This window comes from Plutella xylostella, chromosome 18, assembly GCF_932276165.1.
Source record: "Plutella xylostella chromosome 18, ilPluXylo3.1, whole genome shotgun sequence".
Lineage (NCBI taxonomy): Eukaryota > Metazoa > Arthropoda > Insecta > Lepidoptera > Plutellidae > Plutella > Plutella xylostella.
This window is the reverse complement of record NC_063998.1, coordinates 6470449-6489078: the sequence shown is the minus strand read 5'-3', so window position 1 is coordinate 6489078 and position 18630 is coordinate 6470449. Positions and strand designations below refer to the sequence as shown.

General features: G+C 34.9%; 2 protein-coding genes across 2 annotated transcripts; one reads left to right on the top strand and one right to left on the bottom strand.

Annotated features, from left to right (window-relative positions):
- Positions 1-971: 971 nt before the first annotated feature.
- On the bottom strand, positions 972-2546 carry LOC105387971. Its single transcript, XM_011558785.3, has 4 exons — positions 2285-2546; positions 1885-2150; positions 1617-1748; positions 972-1535 (listed from the first exon to the last, which is right to left on the bottom strand). The coding sequence occupies exons 1-4, from the start codon at positions 2400-2402 to the stop codon at positions 1110-1112; spliced, it is 942 nt and encodes a 313-aa protein (XP_011557087.3). The 5' UTR covers positions 2403-2546; the 3' UTR covers positions 972-1109.
- Positions 2547-2662: 116 nt separating this feature from the next.
- LOC105397344 (inositol-tetrakisphosphate 1-kinase) lies at positions 2663-11048 on the top strand. Its single transcript, XM_038113922.2, has 5 exons — positions 2663-3014; positions 7758-7856; positions 8480-8577; positions 8801-9100; positions 9429-11048. The coding sequence occupies exons 1-5, from the start codon at positions 2889-2891 to the stop codon at positions 9913-9915; spliced, it is 1110 nt and encodes a 369-aa protein (XP_037969850.2). The 5' UTR covers positions 2663-2888; the 3' UTR covers positions 9916-11048.
- Positions 11049-18630: the final 7582 nt, after the last annotated feature.

Genomic DNA, 18630 nt, shown 5'->3' with positions numbered 1-18630 from the left:
TTGTGGGTGCTATGAAAACTAAGGTTGCGAAAAAGTTAAATGACAATGGGCGTTTTGGGACCTATGTCCAATAAAGATGAGACTCATACATCGTTGGATAGCTCTTTTCAAGTGAGCAAAAAAGTATTATATGACGACAAATCCGTATCAGTTGTCCATTTTGAAATATATTCGTCGGAAGGAAGTATTTTCCTATGGCATTGCACTCTCTCTCCTGATGACAGTTAGGGCGTAATACACGTAAACACGTATTATTGAAATTGGAGAAATTACTTTCAACTGGTTTTATTTACTGAGATAATAAACAAATATAATATTTTATGAAATATGATCATTTTGTTATAAAAATTAAAAATGAATGTGAAAAACTAACAAAAACATTAAAATTACAGAAATAAAATATAAAAACTTTAAGGTACGATTACTCTAATTGGACAGGAAATCAAGACTAGCGCTTCCGTTATTCATATTCTGCAAAAAAATACCTACCTTTTCAACGACGTATCACTCATTTCTATTGGTGCTGGTCCCATCTTCCATATATTGGTGCCCATCATCATTTAGCTAAATTTTTTTTTGCCGGCTATAAAAGCTCTTAGCCCCACTTGCGTAGACCGGTTAGCGAATTAACTCGGAGATATTTGACATGAGTTTGTGGAGGGTAGGTACTGTACAAACACTTTATACTCTCATCCTCTTCTACTTCGCTCTATCTCCCTGTTTTTGGACGAAGGAACATAACTAATTACTTCTCTAACGCCAAAGTACTGTAAGGTACCAACTTGTATGTACCTACATAGTTAAAAAAAAACGCAAAAAAACTGCTGTTACTTTAATTTTAGATAGTTGGCAAGGAAAAACTGTTTTTCATCACTTTGTATTTTGTCAGGCTGTATGTTTTTTTTTCTTCAGGTACCTGTGCAAATTTATCGTAACATTCGTAACTTGCAAATGGAATAACAACACAAATACAATATGATTACAACTTCATGTATTAAATTATACTTATACAAAATGTACGTAACACAGCTTTTTACAAGTAATACTAATACAAGTATGTACTCTGTATTTGTGGCAACTTAAAAACTATTTTATTCATACCTATAAAGTCACTTAACTATGTATAAAAATAGCTCAATATCAACTAAATCATCAGTGTCAAATAAAATTTCATTTTCCAGCTGGCATGGTTTACAGATAGTTAACCAGTCACTTAACTCCTCACATATGTTTAAGCTTTCCAACAATTCTGTAACACATCTAGTAGTTACCAAGTAGCTTCCCTTTTTAAAGGATTTTTTGCAAAATTTCCATATTTGCCTATGTTGTTCTGTATCAACAAAGAAATCCAATGCATTGAGAATGATAATATCAGAATTGGAAATAATATCCTGACATTCCATAATATCAGAATTTATCATCTTAACTCTGTTGCTGTCTATAGAGAATTTGCTCATAATTTGCTTCTGTATGTCACAAAATTTCTGGTTGATCTCCACTCCAATGATATGACTTGCATTTGTAAGATAATAAGCCTGTAAAATAAATATAATTTTTTAGTCTATTGTATCAACACAGTAAAGTCAATAAACATACCTAATTAATTAAAATCTTACCCCATAAAGTATATTCCCAAACCGTGATCCTACGTCCAATATTTGTTTTTCATCTAAATCTCTGGGTAGAAGAACTTTGAAAGTATACTGCATTGTTATTCTTGACATTGAATGGGAAATAAATATTAAATCCTGAAAATAAGTTTACAAAATTACAAGTAAGTATTACATTATTAAGTGCGTATAGTTCATAATCTCTACTTTGGGTCAATGAGCCATTGAGAGTTCATAATTTAAATAATAATTATAAAATCACTCCATTTCTTACTTTAATATTTCTTGAATGGCAGTCAAGACAATAGTATCTCTTCAACAATCCTTTTTTAACTAATTGCTCTGTTTCGTCATCATCATACAGAAACCCATCAACATGGCAAGTATTGGCAACCGTGCAGTCAGATTGATCCCCAGCAGTTGGCGGGGCAATGTTCTCATCAGGTAACTCCGCTGACAGTGGCACTATTTTTTTAATGGCTTTGCCAATTTTTACTAGCTTGTTATCTGTCTCATTTAATTTTCGCATATTTTCCAAGTCTGAAAAAATATAATTAGGTATGTAGTCAAGAAAAATATAATTTTATCTTTATACTTATAATCAAAATTGATTGCTGATATTCATATCTTACAGAAGAAAATATTGTAAGCATTAGTATAAATTAGAAAAAAACCTTTCTGATAGGATTGATTGCAAATCCAGTCCTTAATTTCACTTAATTCTCCTTCATCAAGATCTTGAAATATCTTTAATATGCGTGTTTTAACAGATTGAAAGCCCTCTTCGGACATTGTTACGGAATACTTTTAGATATGTTATTTTTAAATACTACTTAATTTAGATTTACACAAGGTAAAGTGAGGTTTCGATGCAAAAAATAACCTAACTTTGGCAAGTTTTGTTTGGAAAGTTTTGATGTTTGTCCGTGGTTGGTTAGTCTAGTCTGTGGTTTTCTACTGGCGGCTTGTCAAACTTGTCAAACTCTGCGCTATCTGCGCTCCCGCTCTGTATGTATCACAGAATCATATCACAAACTGTCATTGTCAATTTGTCAAACACAATTACAAATTGTCACAGCAAAAGTCGTGAAATCGAGTTTGCCCTTCGTTTTTATTTTTGTTAATTATTTTATTACTCGGTCTTCAGTAGGCCACTTGTTATTCGTGTATACTCATTGCTGTATATTCAATGTAAAACCGCAAAAAATCTCATTGTTAGTAATCTCAAAGATATTAAATATTGAACTTGGCGAACTGTGTTTACCATTCCGCGGCAAAATGTGCGATAGAACTTTCCAAACAAATAAAAGGATCGGCGTCTGGATATCAGATAAGAAGAGCCAGAAATTGAATTGGAAAGAACTTATAAAATCTTGTAAGACTCATGGATATACACTGATAAAGGTATTTCATTAGTCAATTTATTTGATAGCATTAGATAGGTACTCCTATTACTAAAACATCATTGGTCTGGAATGTACCTACATTCCAGACCAACTAATAAACCAGCATATACATATTAATTCAACCTCTTTTTACTATTTTATCTGATGTCATCTTCATACTAAAGATTTCTTAGAATAGATATTCTAAGAAATCTTAACTTACCTTCCAGCCAATAAAAATTTCCATGATGTCATTGTTTAATGATTTAGTTAGACAAGAATGAAAGCAATTAAGTGCCTGCTTATGCACTTTAAGGCTGTTACTAAAGCTGGAAGAAAATCAGAATCTGTCAAATCTAGTGAGGGGGGGTTGAGGTATGCGGGGCGTTCTACGGACAATGACATGAAATTTTAACATAGTACTCGAAAACATAAAAGTGAAGACATGCCACTTTGTTAAAAATATACTAAGTAAGTAATATTGTTTTGTGATACGAAAATATTTATTTTTATTTGGAAGTATATTTAATAATTAATTATATATAAAGTCGTACCCGTGCCGATATTTATACAGGTTGTTGCAAAAAGGGTTTAATACTATGCCGAAACCTACGTGTGCAGCATGTTATTGATGTTATTTCTAAGCCAGGAAATGAAATCAGAATGTAAAAAAATCGCGAAAATATTATCAGAGTTTAATAGTTCAGGGTGTTGTATTAAACTCTGCCCCCGTGTGAGGTATAAGAATAGTAAATAAAAAAAGTATAGTTAGCCGAAAGGGCGTTACTCAGGCGTCACTCTGAAAAACTTTTATCCTACGTAATTTTTTATATTCATGAAAAAAACGCTTCTTCATATAATTTTTTTTTGGTCACGTGACCTTTTAGTTAGACGACCTGTTTTTTTTTGGTGTTTCAAAAGCAGAACAGTAGTTTGCAGAACTCTGCATATACAGGGTGTCACAAAAGGTTACGTAGCTGGCAAAGGGATATGGGGAGGTCACCAGAAAAATAATAACATGTAAGTACCCCCGCAAGGGAGTACATTAGTACAAGGCGAGAGTGTGTATTTTTTTTTTAAGTACTTATGTGTATTTGGGATATGATAGAAATAATATTGCCTTACCTAACCTTGCTGCGCTCTTTTGCTCACTGTAAGTACACCTACAAATATTGCTGTATTAAAAAAAACGGTTTTGTTATAACGATTATAAAAAAAAAGTTATTTTCATGTCAAGGAGTCATTTACCTAATTACGATTTCACTCAACAGCAGGTGAACTGAAAAAATAAGTTCTAGTTCTATCATCACTTTAGATCGCAAACATTGTAACTCCACTTTTCTCGGCGAAAAGTACTCTTTGGTGTCAATAGAAACGTTTTTTGAATTCACATGTTTTCCTCTTTATTCGAAAAAAAAAACTGTATTCCGCATTTTACCATTTGTTTTCCTCTAAACCCCAAACCGTGATTTTTAAACAAGAAAACTTAGTAATTATACCCTTTATTCTCATATACAACGTGCGATGTAGGCGAACGTGAACGAAAACTATGCAATAAGCCTTTGTTTTTATTACTACTTTAGTAAATTACAATAACATACTCAACAATGTTAATTTTTTTTTGCAATGTTATGTTGTTAAATTAAGATCTAATATTTTATTAACATGAAGTTACTTTCAACTTTTTTTTGCATCTATGCGTCGAATCACAGCATGACGGCTGCTGCAGCTTCCTGCTGTCCTGTCCTCCAACCAATCCCACCAGTACTGCAGGTTGCGTCGAATACGAGCCATTCTCTTCGACTTGACAAGACAGGTGCTCCCGGAAGGATCATAGATCGCACGGAACCCGTACCGTATAGAGGCAACGGACTCCTTTGCAACAGCCCCCCAGATTCGGAAGTAGCCCATGCACTGCATGGCGAGCACAGCTGCAGCAATTTTTTCGTAATGAATCATTGGGATGTCATCCCCGAAGGAGGCTCTCAGCCTACCTCACGACCTGTGTGACATTAGAAAAATGCACTGTGCTAACGCCGTTTGCGAGCTTGATTTGCAGGACCGCGTTGTATGCCAAGTTCCACAGCAGAGGGGTCCAAGACCTACCGCTGTGGAACTCCGCAACTGAACTTCTTCTGTGAAAACAAACCATCTCTTTTCGCATCCTTAATGTACTTGTTAGACACGTATGACCTCTGTCAATTTTCTGCAGATAAGAAGACAAGTGATGGTATACAAGAGCCGCCCTAAAGGTTCGCCCTCTAGGGGATAGAGTTGAACGCGGTTACTATTTTTAAGCAAACAGCCAGCGCAACAACTCGCCCGTGGTTCTTATCCTGCTCCGACAGTGAACGAACGCAAAGTATTGTACCCACTATTCGAATCCGCATTTCGGATGCCAAACTGACTGTCCGAAAGGTCGAAACCGTACCACCACAGAGGTATGACTCGTTCGAAGAGCTTATCAGGCTCTTACAGCAATCAGATGTGTCGGTACACTGAAAGATAATCTACAGGCCTGCTTTATTTATTTAGGAGCACTAATGGCCTCCTTTCAGTCATTGAGTCACTGGCACTCAGGCTGCGGTTGAACAGGAAGATAGACTGTCTAAACAAATCATTTTTAGGCTAGTTAAAAAAAACTTTAGGTGGGTAGTATGCCAACTAGAACTACAAATAAAACAGTATTTTTGTCTCCTCTAAAATTTGGTCACGAGGAGTTACGATGATTACGATCTAAGGTGACGCTGACGATATTTTATACAAGGTATTGAAAAAAGGGTATAAAGCTTAGCCAAAAGTGGATTTAGGTGCCATTCTGATCCACTTTTCTTCTACAATTTTGAAAATTCACGTAACAAAACCTTTTACATAGAAACTTATTCGATCACGTGACTTTTTACTATAGAGACCGAATTTATTTTTCGAGAATTTCCAAAACTTGGAGAACAAAAGTTGTTCAGAATAACCCCTGAGTCAAACCCTTTCGGCACAGTATACCCTTTTTGCAACATCCTGTATAGGTAATATCAGGTTTATAAAAGACCTGGGCCTGTAGAGTGAGACTCGGCATGGGGAGTCATAATTTATAGATCTTTTAGGTTGCAGTGGCGAATGGGCACTGGTAGCCCTGCCCTTTTCTATAACTATAACTATAACTATAGGTAATTTTATGGCAATTTAAAAATGGTATAACATTTATCTATTTGAAAAAATCATTAAAAATATACATTACCTATCACCTTAATTAAAAAAAAATTCAGCCCTTACTTTAAACTTATAACACCCCTCTATTTCCTTCAGGGGTTAAAAAACCTGTGTATTTAATATTTTCTTATGAGTTTTTTTTTAAAAACTAGGCTCTTACATAGTTGTAGATAATATTATGCGGTATTTTATTCCACTTGTAACGCATAAAATTCATAGCTACAGTAAACATTTCATTTTTTTCATGGCGAGATACAGTCGCACTTAACCGCTTTTTTGCAAAGCTTGTTAAATAGATTTAAAAAATTATGTAAATTTTAGATCTTCAATTTTTAAAAATACTTACTTATTTTTAACAACCTGTAGTGTACAGACTACCACATCTTAAAATATATATTTTTTTAATTAACTACGGTTTTTGGTTTCAAATAAAACAAATTATGAACTTACTTTTCAACACCCTGTATATTGTGTAGCTTACCTACCATACACAACCGTTAAAATAAAATAAATTATCCCTCAGAATATAAACAGGCTCGCGCTTTGGCATACTGCATTGACCGTACAGTTCTTATTCGGAGAATCTAATAAGTGTCATTATGTGCAATGTTTACCTTTATCTATGCATCTGTAACTCTATAGTAAAAAATGTAAACAAATCGAAAAGGCGAAATGTTTTCTAAGAATTTTCGGCTTTTCTGCATCTAAAATGATTAGAAAATTAACTTTCCATAGCAAATGCATATGTATTATAATACTTGTAGTCATAATTTGTTGATTTAATCAGTTTTTGTGAAATATTTGATAAAAAATAAAATGGCGTGGGTATCGCTCCTAACAGGCCGCCACCAGGGCGACGACTGAAGAAATCTGAAATCTGTCACGGTGTCATCATTTTTAAACCGGAATTTATTAGTTTTTTGCAAAAAAAGTTGACTTCTGGTCCATTAAATCCAACTTTTTAAGGTAACTTTGTTAAGAATTTAATTACCTACACATACATATAAGATTCCATGAAAATGGGCCCTCTGATTTCGAGGGTTTTTTCATAATAAGTCAAAAAATGGCAAAAGACATGGTGTGTTTGCAATTTTTTTTAACATACTTATTATAATCCTGCACCAATTTATAAGCAACTAACATGTTCAGTATACCCTCTGCTACAAAATATATTTTTATCAATGTGATAGAAGCCACCGTTTTTCCAATCTAATCAAGTATATCAAGCCGACTTTAGCATTTTAGCTTTAGGGATCCCCTTAAGCCTACAAAGATTGATGTATAGTACTATTTAAATTTTAATTAACATGCTTTTTATATCTCTTCAGTAGGTAGTATTAGTTGCAAAAATAAATAAAAAAGGAGCTAGTAAAAGATTATAAATTCTGCAGTTTTTGAAGACATCCTGATGGTGTAGTAATGACCTGCAGAGTGTACAAATTAAGGCAATAACCCTCCAGTATTGTACAGGGCTCATGTCCTGCAGTGATTATTATTGGCTGTACATGAATTTATTCTATGGTTGGCATTTACTAAAATTTATTTCACAATTTAGATGGATCTGGATCGCCCTTTAGAAGAGCAAGAGCGGATTGATGTGTTTCTGCACAAGTTGACTGACATCCTGGCTGCGGCTGACCAAGGTGATCAAAAGGTAACTTTTAGCACACAAATTACAATAATATGAAGGTAAATAAACTGTTTCAAAAGAATATTGTAATTAGGTTGTCAATTTAATGCTCATAATTTGTGTTTATTTGTTTAAAACAACATTGTCTTTAAATAAAGGTTAATGAAGAGTGTTTCCCTTTTATGTTTATATCAAAAATATAATGCACTGTGCCAATTTACATCCTGTGTGACTAACTGTGTTTCATGGCTTGTTTTGAGTAAGTTTGATCCTGATTTCTCACAATACAGGTGTTACCTAGTGTGAGGATCACAGTGTGTTGTTATTTAAAACTTGAAATTTTTTAATAAAGATTTTTTAATTTTCAAATAAAATTGTAAAGACTCTTGTCAGCAAAAGAGATGGAGTTTAAATGTATGTATTAGGATACATAAAGTGTTTGCCATGGTACTCATTCAAATATTGCTCACAACCTATCATATGAATACAAAATGTACATGTACAGCGAAAAGAGGGGACTTGCTTGCGAGCACCTGTGCATCTCAGACTATTCCTTCGGGGATTGCAGTCGTGAGGATATGTATGTAATACTAATTTCGACTATATTTTCCTGTAAGTAAAAATAAATTACTTATGTTTACTTCCAGGCAAGGAATATCATCAGCCATGTGGAACAGTACTTGTCGAACCATCCCAATATTACTGTCATTGATCCATTGGATAATGTCAGAATACTTTTGAACAGGTAATAATTTTACATAATTGTTCAATTACTTATACAGGGATTGTATCTGACTTAAATAATTTCCCTGAATAATGAGAACTTTTGAGCCCATAGGAGTTATGAAAAAATATGCTAGCAGATCTGGATGTTTTGCATGTATGCCATGCTCTTAAGTAATTCTAATTAAGTCCACTTAACTTCACCTATGTTTTTATTTATTTAGTACCTAATAATATAATTACAGATACAGCTACTACACAATCTTAGACAACGAGCCGACATTTAAAAAGAATGGCATCTTCACTCCTACTTTTGCGGAGTTCACCACAAACAATATTGCAGCCAACATCGAGATACTAAGGCAACGAGGTGTTCGGTTCCCTATAATCTGCAAGCCGTCGGTAGCCCATGGCTCTAAACTAGCTCACGAGATGATAGCAATATTCAATGAGAGGGGTCTTCGGGTGTGTAAACCACCGTGTGTGGTGCAAAGTTTCGTGAACCACAATGCCGTACTACATAAGGTGTTCGTCGTTGGGAACAGGTCAGTTTTTCCTCAAGTTTCACTTGAATAGTTTAGTCAGTTGATGCTTCAAGGTCGGTGTGCAATGTAACTGTGGAATCATGACCGAGCTATAGCTTCCTTGTGTTGAAGGTTACGAAATCTTGAGTTCTTAGATGTGTATCTCTTATACAACACTTCAATGTAACCTTAAGTAGCTGCTGTAATGCATTGAAGGACATGTCTTTGTACAAATAAATTTGATAGAACTTAAATCAAACTTAAAAAAAACAAACTTACATAATAGACCTATGAAACACATCATCAGCAATTAAAATTATCTCTAAAATGTTATTTGTTTCAATTTCAGGTATCACATCTGCAAGCGACCAAGCCTGAAAAACTTCTATCCGTCTGAGGATCTCGACCCCATATTCTACAGCACAGGAGAGGTATGTAAAGCAGATAGCCAATCAACACTGTCCATTCTAGACCCCCACGATCAGTCCGATTGTAAAACGAAGCTTAACGAAGAGAAAATCAGGCATATAATACGAGTGCTGCAAACGGAAATTGGTTTACTGCTGGCTGGTTTTGACGTTGTGATCGATAATGTGACGGGGGATCATGCGGTGATCGATATAAATGTGTATCCGAGTTACGACAACTTTCCGAACTTTTTTGAGCATTTACTGGACTGCATAGATTCTACAGTGAATCGACGAAACGGCGACGGAAACATTCATGAGGTTTCGAACGTTTACGATGATTTCGTCCGGAATCACAGGCCTAATGGATTGATAAATGTGGGGATGCCGTTGAACAAGTGCGATGTGATAGGCATGAATATTAATTGATTAGGGATGTTTGTACCAAATTATTATAATATTACTGGTACTTATGGTCGTAAGGTTATATTTTTATGATATTTATTTAACTGATATTAATCATAGTTGCATTCCATGTTTACTTAAAAATGGCTAAATGTATCAGTGTGTATAGTTTCGTTTTTCAGTAATATACCTAATCAAAGCGTGTTGTAAAGCTTCAATTAAATTGATATGCGCATTACATAAAAGAAATTGGCTGTGGCCATCTATAATTATAAACAATCCTTGAAATTAATAATATGCTATAAAATATGCACTATATTATATAGACTTTTAGTTTTACATAGTAATAAGTATAATAACTTTTTTATAAATTGTTGATAAAGTTAAACCAAGTTACATATTGTGCACTTAACTTCTTAATACTTATACATGTTTATAAATACTTCCTCAAATAAGAGGACATATTTGATAGCATAAAGACTGATGGATGTAAAAAACTAAAATTTTGATTGGCCCATTGATTTAGCATATAGTTTGAAAGGCCAAATTAGCTTATTTTTAAAGTTGGAAAGTTACGTTATGGATGTTATGACTAAATTTTTAAATGAAATGATGATTATGTATCTATCGGAATCTCATATTGAGAGAATCTTTTGATATTATGGTATCGTTATTTACAATCATATTTCTCATGACGAGTCTGGATTGATGAATCGATTGCATGATGGAGCTGAAGGTATCACGTTTACCTACATGATAAGAGTATGGTTGGCTCACTCGCATGTAAATAGGCAATCGTCCCATTCCTCTGGTTTGCTGTTATTGATTGATAGAGCCAATGCAATATTTGTAAGCAATAACCATTTTGTTGGTGAAAATTCTGTTATTTTTTTCTCTGTATATTTTATTTTTAAACTGTATACATAAGTATGTATCAAATTATTCTACTACTACAGACATCAATTTGTTCGATAATTTTGATTCCGCTAACTAGGTTCTTACTTATTAGATTTTTGTTACGTTTAGCTTAGATATTATGAACTGTAAAATTTTATCCAGGTAGAACAGACACTATAAGTGCCAATTGAAACACCAATTAGATAGTTTTACACTGCCAATATATAAAATAATTATATTATAAGAGCCTATTTCTATAATATAAGGCCTGGGTCTCCTATTTACTCCGTAGGTGGCGCCCAGCGTCACGCCGTAGGCCGCGTCACGATGCTCACTACGTCTTCGCGCCAAACGTTCGGCGTGTGAGGGAGACCGCATCAGTACATTTCTATAGTGAGCATCGTGACGCGGCCTACGGCGTGACGCTGGACGCCACCTACGGAGTAAATAGGAGACCCAGGCCTAAGATAAGAATCTTACTGTCACTATCTAAAGTATCTAAAGATAAGAGAGTCACTGTGACTTTTGTGTAAACTTTGTGAAACAGGCGTTTGATATAAGTACTTACTTACTAAATGTAATCTAGGTAAATCTTGATTTAAAACACTACACCTACTAATAAAATTACATTTATTCAGATTTAGTGTCTAGTATTTGTAAGCCAAAGTTGAATTGGATTCGCTCTTGAAAAGAAGTCATGTTTTTTTTCAATTGGCGGCATTAGTGAGCCCTAGTGAAAACCTTAATCCTTTTTATGTCGGACTAAATATGTAATATAATTTCGAGTGTTTACCTTTTTAAGAGGTAACAATTGCCTTAATTTATTGTTGTAAAATGCCAGATGAAACTATATCTTAGATTGGAGATATATCTAATACTTTTATTAATTAATCATATTTATTCATACCAAAATTAAAACCTTAAATATATTGAAATTACATATAAATTAATGTAACCTAATTTTAAGCGTTCATTCCAATAAGTAACATGTATTTATTTTTATAGACTGACTTATAAAATAAAGCAGTATTGATTGTATGTATAGAATACTGTAAATTGGTAGCTAATCTGTGTATCTTAGTTTGAATAACTCTCCCTTATTATAAAATGAAGATTAAAGAGGTTGATGTTTTAAATGTCGATGGTTTAAACCCGGCTTTAGACTATACTCAGGTATTTGTATAAAACCTCTGGACTATAACCGGTTCTATACCAGAACTATCTTTAGCCTATGTTTTATAAGGGTAACTAAGTTTTAATTTGTTTTTATGTATTATTTTCATGTTTAAAAGCAAATTTAATCCAATCATTTATTATCTCTTCATCATCATCAGCCAGCAAACGTTCACTGCCGCTGCTGGGCATCTATAGGCCTCTCCCAAGGAGCGCCACAACACTTTCCTCCTAAGAATGTTTTACCAATCATTTATCAATCAATTAATCAATAATACTATGGTCTACTTTTTGTAACTTTGTACTACTTACAACCTACATATTTCCTCTAATACACTACTGTAAGTAATGAATAAAATATATTGATTTATTTATTGTTATTTTGTATTTCTATCAGGTGGCTACTTACCTAATTTCGATAATTGGCAATATGTACCATCTCTGATTTACCATTATTATTACTCATTATGTTCTATCGTCTCCAAATAAGCAGGGGGGCTTCTCTATACTGACGAAAAACGAACGAACGAGAGGGTGCAATCCGCACGTTTAACACAACAAGATAGAGTCGAGGCTCGCGCAGCTACGCTCCGAAACTTAGTTTTTCGTCATATAGAGTGACCCCCATCCTATATCTTTATATCTAAGTACCCATCATGGCAACATTTTGACAAGAGGCCCAACTAAGTACAAGACCAAGCACTCGTAAGTAGTGAATTTTAAGGTCGTTAGTAAAAAAACAAGCTGTGATACGTAATTGAGGCGTTTTAAATTGCGATTCAGTGGTGATTCAGTGAGCTACGGGCCGATGGCCGGACTGCACGCGTCGCGCGCGCAACGCCTTTCGCCTTTTTGCCGCCATTTCTACGCGATCGCGAACTTTGCCGGTTGATATAAAAACAACCGCAATATAACAAAAAATAACTTTAATATCGGTTAAAGGGTTAATGTGTTTGTGTTTGCAGCAGTGTCTTTTTGTCTAATTCTGAGTGTTTTTAATTCAACGTTTTGATTGAGTTAGGACTTAAAAGTTCGGGGTTAAAGTTTTTTATATTGTTAATGGAACCTACCTACTTAAGGTTTTTTTCTCATTGAAGTGTTCGGTTTAAGTGCTCGTGATATATTTTATGAAAAATAAATTACGTTTTCCCATCGAATTTTATCTGTGTGATAGAATATAGGTACCTACCGAATCTAACGATCGATCGAACCTGCGAATGTAGGCAATAGGCATACTAAATTGAAATTCTTGTGAACTTGTGTATTGTGTGTGTTGATTGTGAATTATTTTGGATACAGACGACAAATGTGCAGAAGCAAGTAAGTACCTACCTTCATACCTTCATATCTACGTATCATATACCCACCCTCTTGAGGGTCTGGCGAAGAGTGTATAGTATAGTAACCTGAAAGAGGGTGGATAGGTAGGGGCCTTATTCTAAACAAATTTCATACAGACTTTGTTACTCACGTGACTAACAACAAAGAATCGTACTGTTTTAGTTTTTCTGAGCATACTAAGTAGGTATACCCTATATGTAAAACTTAGCTAAGTTAGTGTCAAGTTACCGAGGAGGAAGTGCAGGTCAGTGCATCGCGGGTGATCTAATTTCATTTCTTGCTCAAAACTTTTCTTACTACATTCGTATGAGTATTAGGGCATGCAATACCGGAACTATTTTCAATACCGGTATTGAGTTCCGGTATTGCAACTCAATACCGGGATCCCGGAGATTAATACCGGTATTAGATTTCCTTGTAATAAATGGCATATATTGTGATTAAAGGTCGTATAGGTCAAAATAAAACGAGAAAAAGCAATGAAATTCAACTGAATTTGAGTTTTTTGTAATAGATTTTTAAGAGAATTGAGTATTAGAGTTAAAATTTTACAATTAATTATTATTTTTACATCCAGTGTCCGTTTACGCATGGACAACAGTAGCATCAAACGGCCGAAAACTGCATTAAACGGTTGGAAACAAGTGCGCTTTCACAGTACATAGGAATACTATTTCTTAATCGCTTTATTATAGCATAAAAAAGTCCGATTCCGGTATTACTTCAATACCGGTATTAACTTTCAATACCGGTATTGAAAAAAGCGTGAATTTTGTCCCTGATACCGGTATTACGAATACCGGTATTGCGGTATTGCATGCCCTAATGAGTATCCGGAGTATTCATATCCGTAAACATGTCCAGTAGGGTATAGTGTTGCTTTTTAACGATAACGATATTTTAATACGAACAAGATGGAGTGCCAGTGGAAAAGAAACGTCTCGACAACCCATTTTTACCACTGAGCTCTTATTTTGAATGAATAAGGTTTGAAGATTTGTGACTACCTATTCATTGGTAAAATGGTTGTCATTAGGTTAAGTGCCAATTTCACCATTCTCTGTTAGAGCATAACCAGGGAGTAATGGTTAACTTTTGACACATCTGTCATGAATTTTATATGGAGATGACGTTTAATTTATAAATCAATCCCTGTCGGTTAGATAACCGAGAATGGTGAAATTGGCACTAAAGTTAAAACGGTTTGACAGTAAACAAAATCCCGAAGCTTTGTGTATGTTCTACTATATCTAGTTCGCATATCGTTAATCTATGCTTTTCACGCTTATTCCCATGGAGTTACTAAACTAGGGATGGTCGAGTTTATTACTAACGAATGCGATCCGCTCCAATGGATTGTTTTTATTCATTTTGCTAGTCTGTAGGTATAGGGTATAGGTTTAACGAAGCCGTCTAAATTATAGACTGTTGATGGTAAATTCTCTTGTTTTTTTGCCGTAGTTATTGTAAATTGTAGTACACAACTACACAGGTATATACTCACCTACATGTGAGTAATAAAATCCGAGTATAATATTAAATATCAGAAATACGACCGCGGAATCTCAAGTTACTTTTAAATACGTAGGTACAGGTAATAGCTGGGTAGGTTTATGTATAATCTAGGTTTCCAATGTCTAAGTAACATACCTTCGGATTAGTACATAAGTAACATGATTTTTTTTTTAATACGTTCATTCAAGTACATTAATGTAGTTTTAATTTCATAAAATATTCTTTCATGATCAACACTTGCCAAAATTCGGATCACTGGTTTAGTGCCAATTTCTCCATTCTCGGTTAGAGCATAACCAGGGAGTAGTGGTTTAAACCTTTGACACATCTGTCATGAATTTTATATGGAGATGACGTTTAATTTATAAATCAATCCCTGTCGGTGTCGGTTAGATAACCAACCGACTATGGAGAAATTGGCACTTATTGTCCCAATTTCATGTTATTGTCTAGGTTATCTTTTGTTTCCGATATTAAATTTGGATCATGTCAATGGGTTTTGCCGCTAACAATAATAGCTGAACCAATCGAGTATCTGGACCATTACACCGTGAACATTTCTTTTACACCAACTTAAGAGCAGTTTTACGGAATAGGTAAGCAACTATTTAAAAAATTAAGGAAGGAAATGAAATTGTGGTAGCAATTTAGTAGGTCCTTGGGACAAGATACTATATACAGTGCCTTTGTAGGAATATCTGCCAAGTTTGATATACTCACTCATTGACATGGAAGGGCTATGCAGCTATGGTACGAGTAGGTGGAACTTTTCCACTCTTCGTGAGTATAAAATGGTATTTATATACCTAGAATGTTTCGTTTTCCACCCCTCCGTGTTAACATTACATAATAATAAATTAACAAAAGTAAAATAAACTAAATCAGATTTTTATAACTCCATATTTTTATCATCCATGCCGAATTTGTGGGATGGATGCAACTACCGAGCCACAGCCGAGTTCCCGCGACCTTCGGGGCTGTCGCGGAATCAGCTCAGCCTTCGTCTGCTACTGCCGGTTCACCACCCCTTGACCCTTAGCCCAAACTCACAGCCACCGCTCTTGCACCTTCCGCGGCCGCTGCAGAGACCATTCTCGCTGACCGTTAATTGGAGGCGGCACAACTGCGGGGGACCAGATTAAACTGAACCGCCGGTAACTGTAAAGTCAAACTAGTTTCGTTGTCGGTCGCGTCTAATAGGAGCGGACGCGTTCCGCACAGTACGTTTTTCTGTACTTTTTCTCCGCAAGTGCGTGGAGCGAGAGCATAGAGTTGATGAGACGTGGACATGCCCCTTACAAATTGCACGTTCAGTCATTTGGCCGATATCATATAATACAGGCTCTCTAAATACACTTATCATTGGTAATGTTTAGCAACAAAACATTAGAAGAAATAAAATTGTGCTGTACTTTACTTACCTAAATAAATTAGATTAAATTTAAAATAATATATAGTCTATAGTTGAGCCCATTCACATTCCTAGATGCAATTTCCACAATCTGCACATCACAGACATAGTTCAGCAGAAGGCTGATGACCAGGTTAGGAACATAACGCATTCTTGTCTAAGTAGGTACCTGCCAACAGGATCCACCTTCTGTCAACAGCAGCACACATTGTGCTGATCTCATGTTTACACAAATCACTTGAAGATCAACTGAACGGTCCGTCGCTTGCGGGAGCGATGACCGAAAAATAATTCGTTTTGGATTCAATGACATGCAGCTCTTTGAGTTGTGCCTACACTCACCTACTAATGTTTAGCCTGAAGTCAGAAAGCGCATGAATAAAAGATTTCCGCAATGGGTATAAGTCATTAGATAAGTACCTACTATTCTTCCGAAATTACTATCATCATCAGCCCATAATTGACCACTGTTACTGTTGGGTGTTGGACAGTGGTCATCTCCCAAGGAACTTCACAAAAGTGTTTTAAGTTGGATGTAAATTATATGTCTGCCTGTGACCAACAAGTTTAAGTATCGCGACAAAAAACAAAAAGAGTGTTTCTTAGTAACTTTCGGTATATATTTGCCTTCGTAATTAGGTACTTACATAAGTAATACAGATTATACATATATGATTTGATGGTTTCTTAAGAATAGAAAAAAACCTTCCACAAATACTCTATCTTATCTGCTTATTATTACAATTCAATTGCATCATAAATAATAATTGCCGGCTGCCTACTTGAGTAGGAAAATTCGCGAATCTGGATATAGAACGACTAGCGTGCGAGTGGAAATCAAATATTGACAGCAACCGCGATGGACTGCTGGCTACCCAGTACCCAGCAAATAGCGAAAAGCCAGAAAAATTAAAACTGTATATTGGTCCTGAAAAGCTCAAATAAAGCTTAGCTACGCATGTAATTGATGCTTTTAGTTTTTTTTAATGCAGCAGACTTTAAAGTTGCCTTGCCTTGGTTTTTCTTTTGTAGTTTCAATGTAAGTACTTAGGTATTACTTAATAATAAAAGCTTCATTTTATAAACATTGGACTATGACGGGAGAACAATATTTTTTGAGTTTGAAAGGTGAGAAGAAGCTTTTGACCTTTTCTGTATTAATAAGTAATTTTATTACCTACTACCTTGTCATTAATGAATGCTTATTTATCGCACGAATGGTCTCTATTCCACCATATTATTATACGTTTGCGGGCTAATTAAAAGCAAAGGTTCTTCCGGGGCATTGAAAAAACTTTGACATTTAGGTACAAGGGTAAGTGCCAATTTCTCCATTCTCGGTTAGAGCATTACCAGGGAGTAGTGGTTAACTTTTGACACATCTGTCATGAATTTTATATGGAGATGAGATGACGTTTAATTTATAAATCAATCCCTGTCGGTTAGATAACCGACAATGGAGAGATTGGCACTAACTATTTGAAATAAGCAGCAGTATAAAATCATGCAGAACTAAGTAGAGTACCTCTCTACTACCTCGTTATTCTATGCTACTAGTCACTTACAATAAAACTGTTAGGTCTGTTAGCAAACAGAAATACAGACGAAGCATTTGCTTACAATGGAATATTTGGTGGCTGGCAAGTCTCATAACGTCAGCATAAAGCTCCTTATCATACATCTGTGAACTCGGCGGGTTTAATTACTCGAGTGAAAGTCCGCGAAACAGAGCTTTCACGCCCTTAATATCACTTGCACTCTATTACGATCACGTTAGGGTCAAAATACAATGCCTGTTTAGGCCTATTAATAGAAATATAATTTCCGCTTTGTTTTTTTTTATTAGAATGTATCAAGTGTGTAATTTAATGTGTGTTGGTAGTTAATATCTAGTTTTATGAGGTAAGCTTTACTAGCTTTTTAAACGTAGTTTAGGCACAGATTACGAAATAGTTAACTACTACGTAAGCATAGGTTAATAGGTAGGGATGGTACTGGCAGGAATAATAGGAATAATATGTTTACATATTTATGTTGCTAAAATCGTTTATTTTTTCCTAACCACATAGGTACATATATTTATTTATTTATATAGATAGGCACTATTATAAGACTAGGTACTTATGGCTTTCTTTCAGTACTAACTTATCAATATTGATAGAGATACTTACCTACAATTAAATACTTACAGTATTATTATAGCTCTACGTTTAATCATAGATAATATAATTACAGTCTTACCGTAATGTATCCGACCTCCCACAAGGCCCCATAATTATCCGTAACTAAGCTGAAAGAGTCATTTGGCAATAGCAATGGCGTCGCTAAACTAAACATAAACAGCCTACTTACATTGTGACGACACGCAATGTTTACGCCTAATGCCTAAAAGGACATTGGGC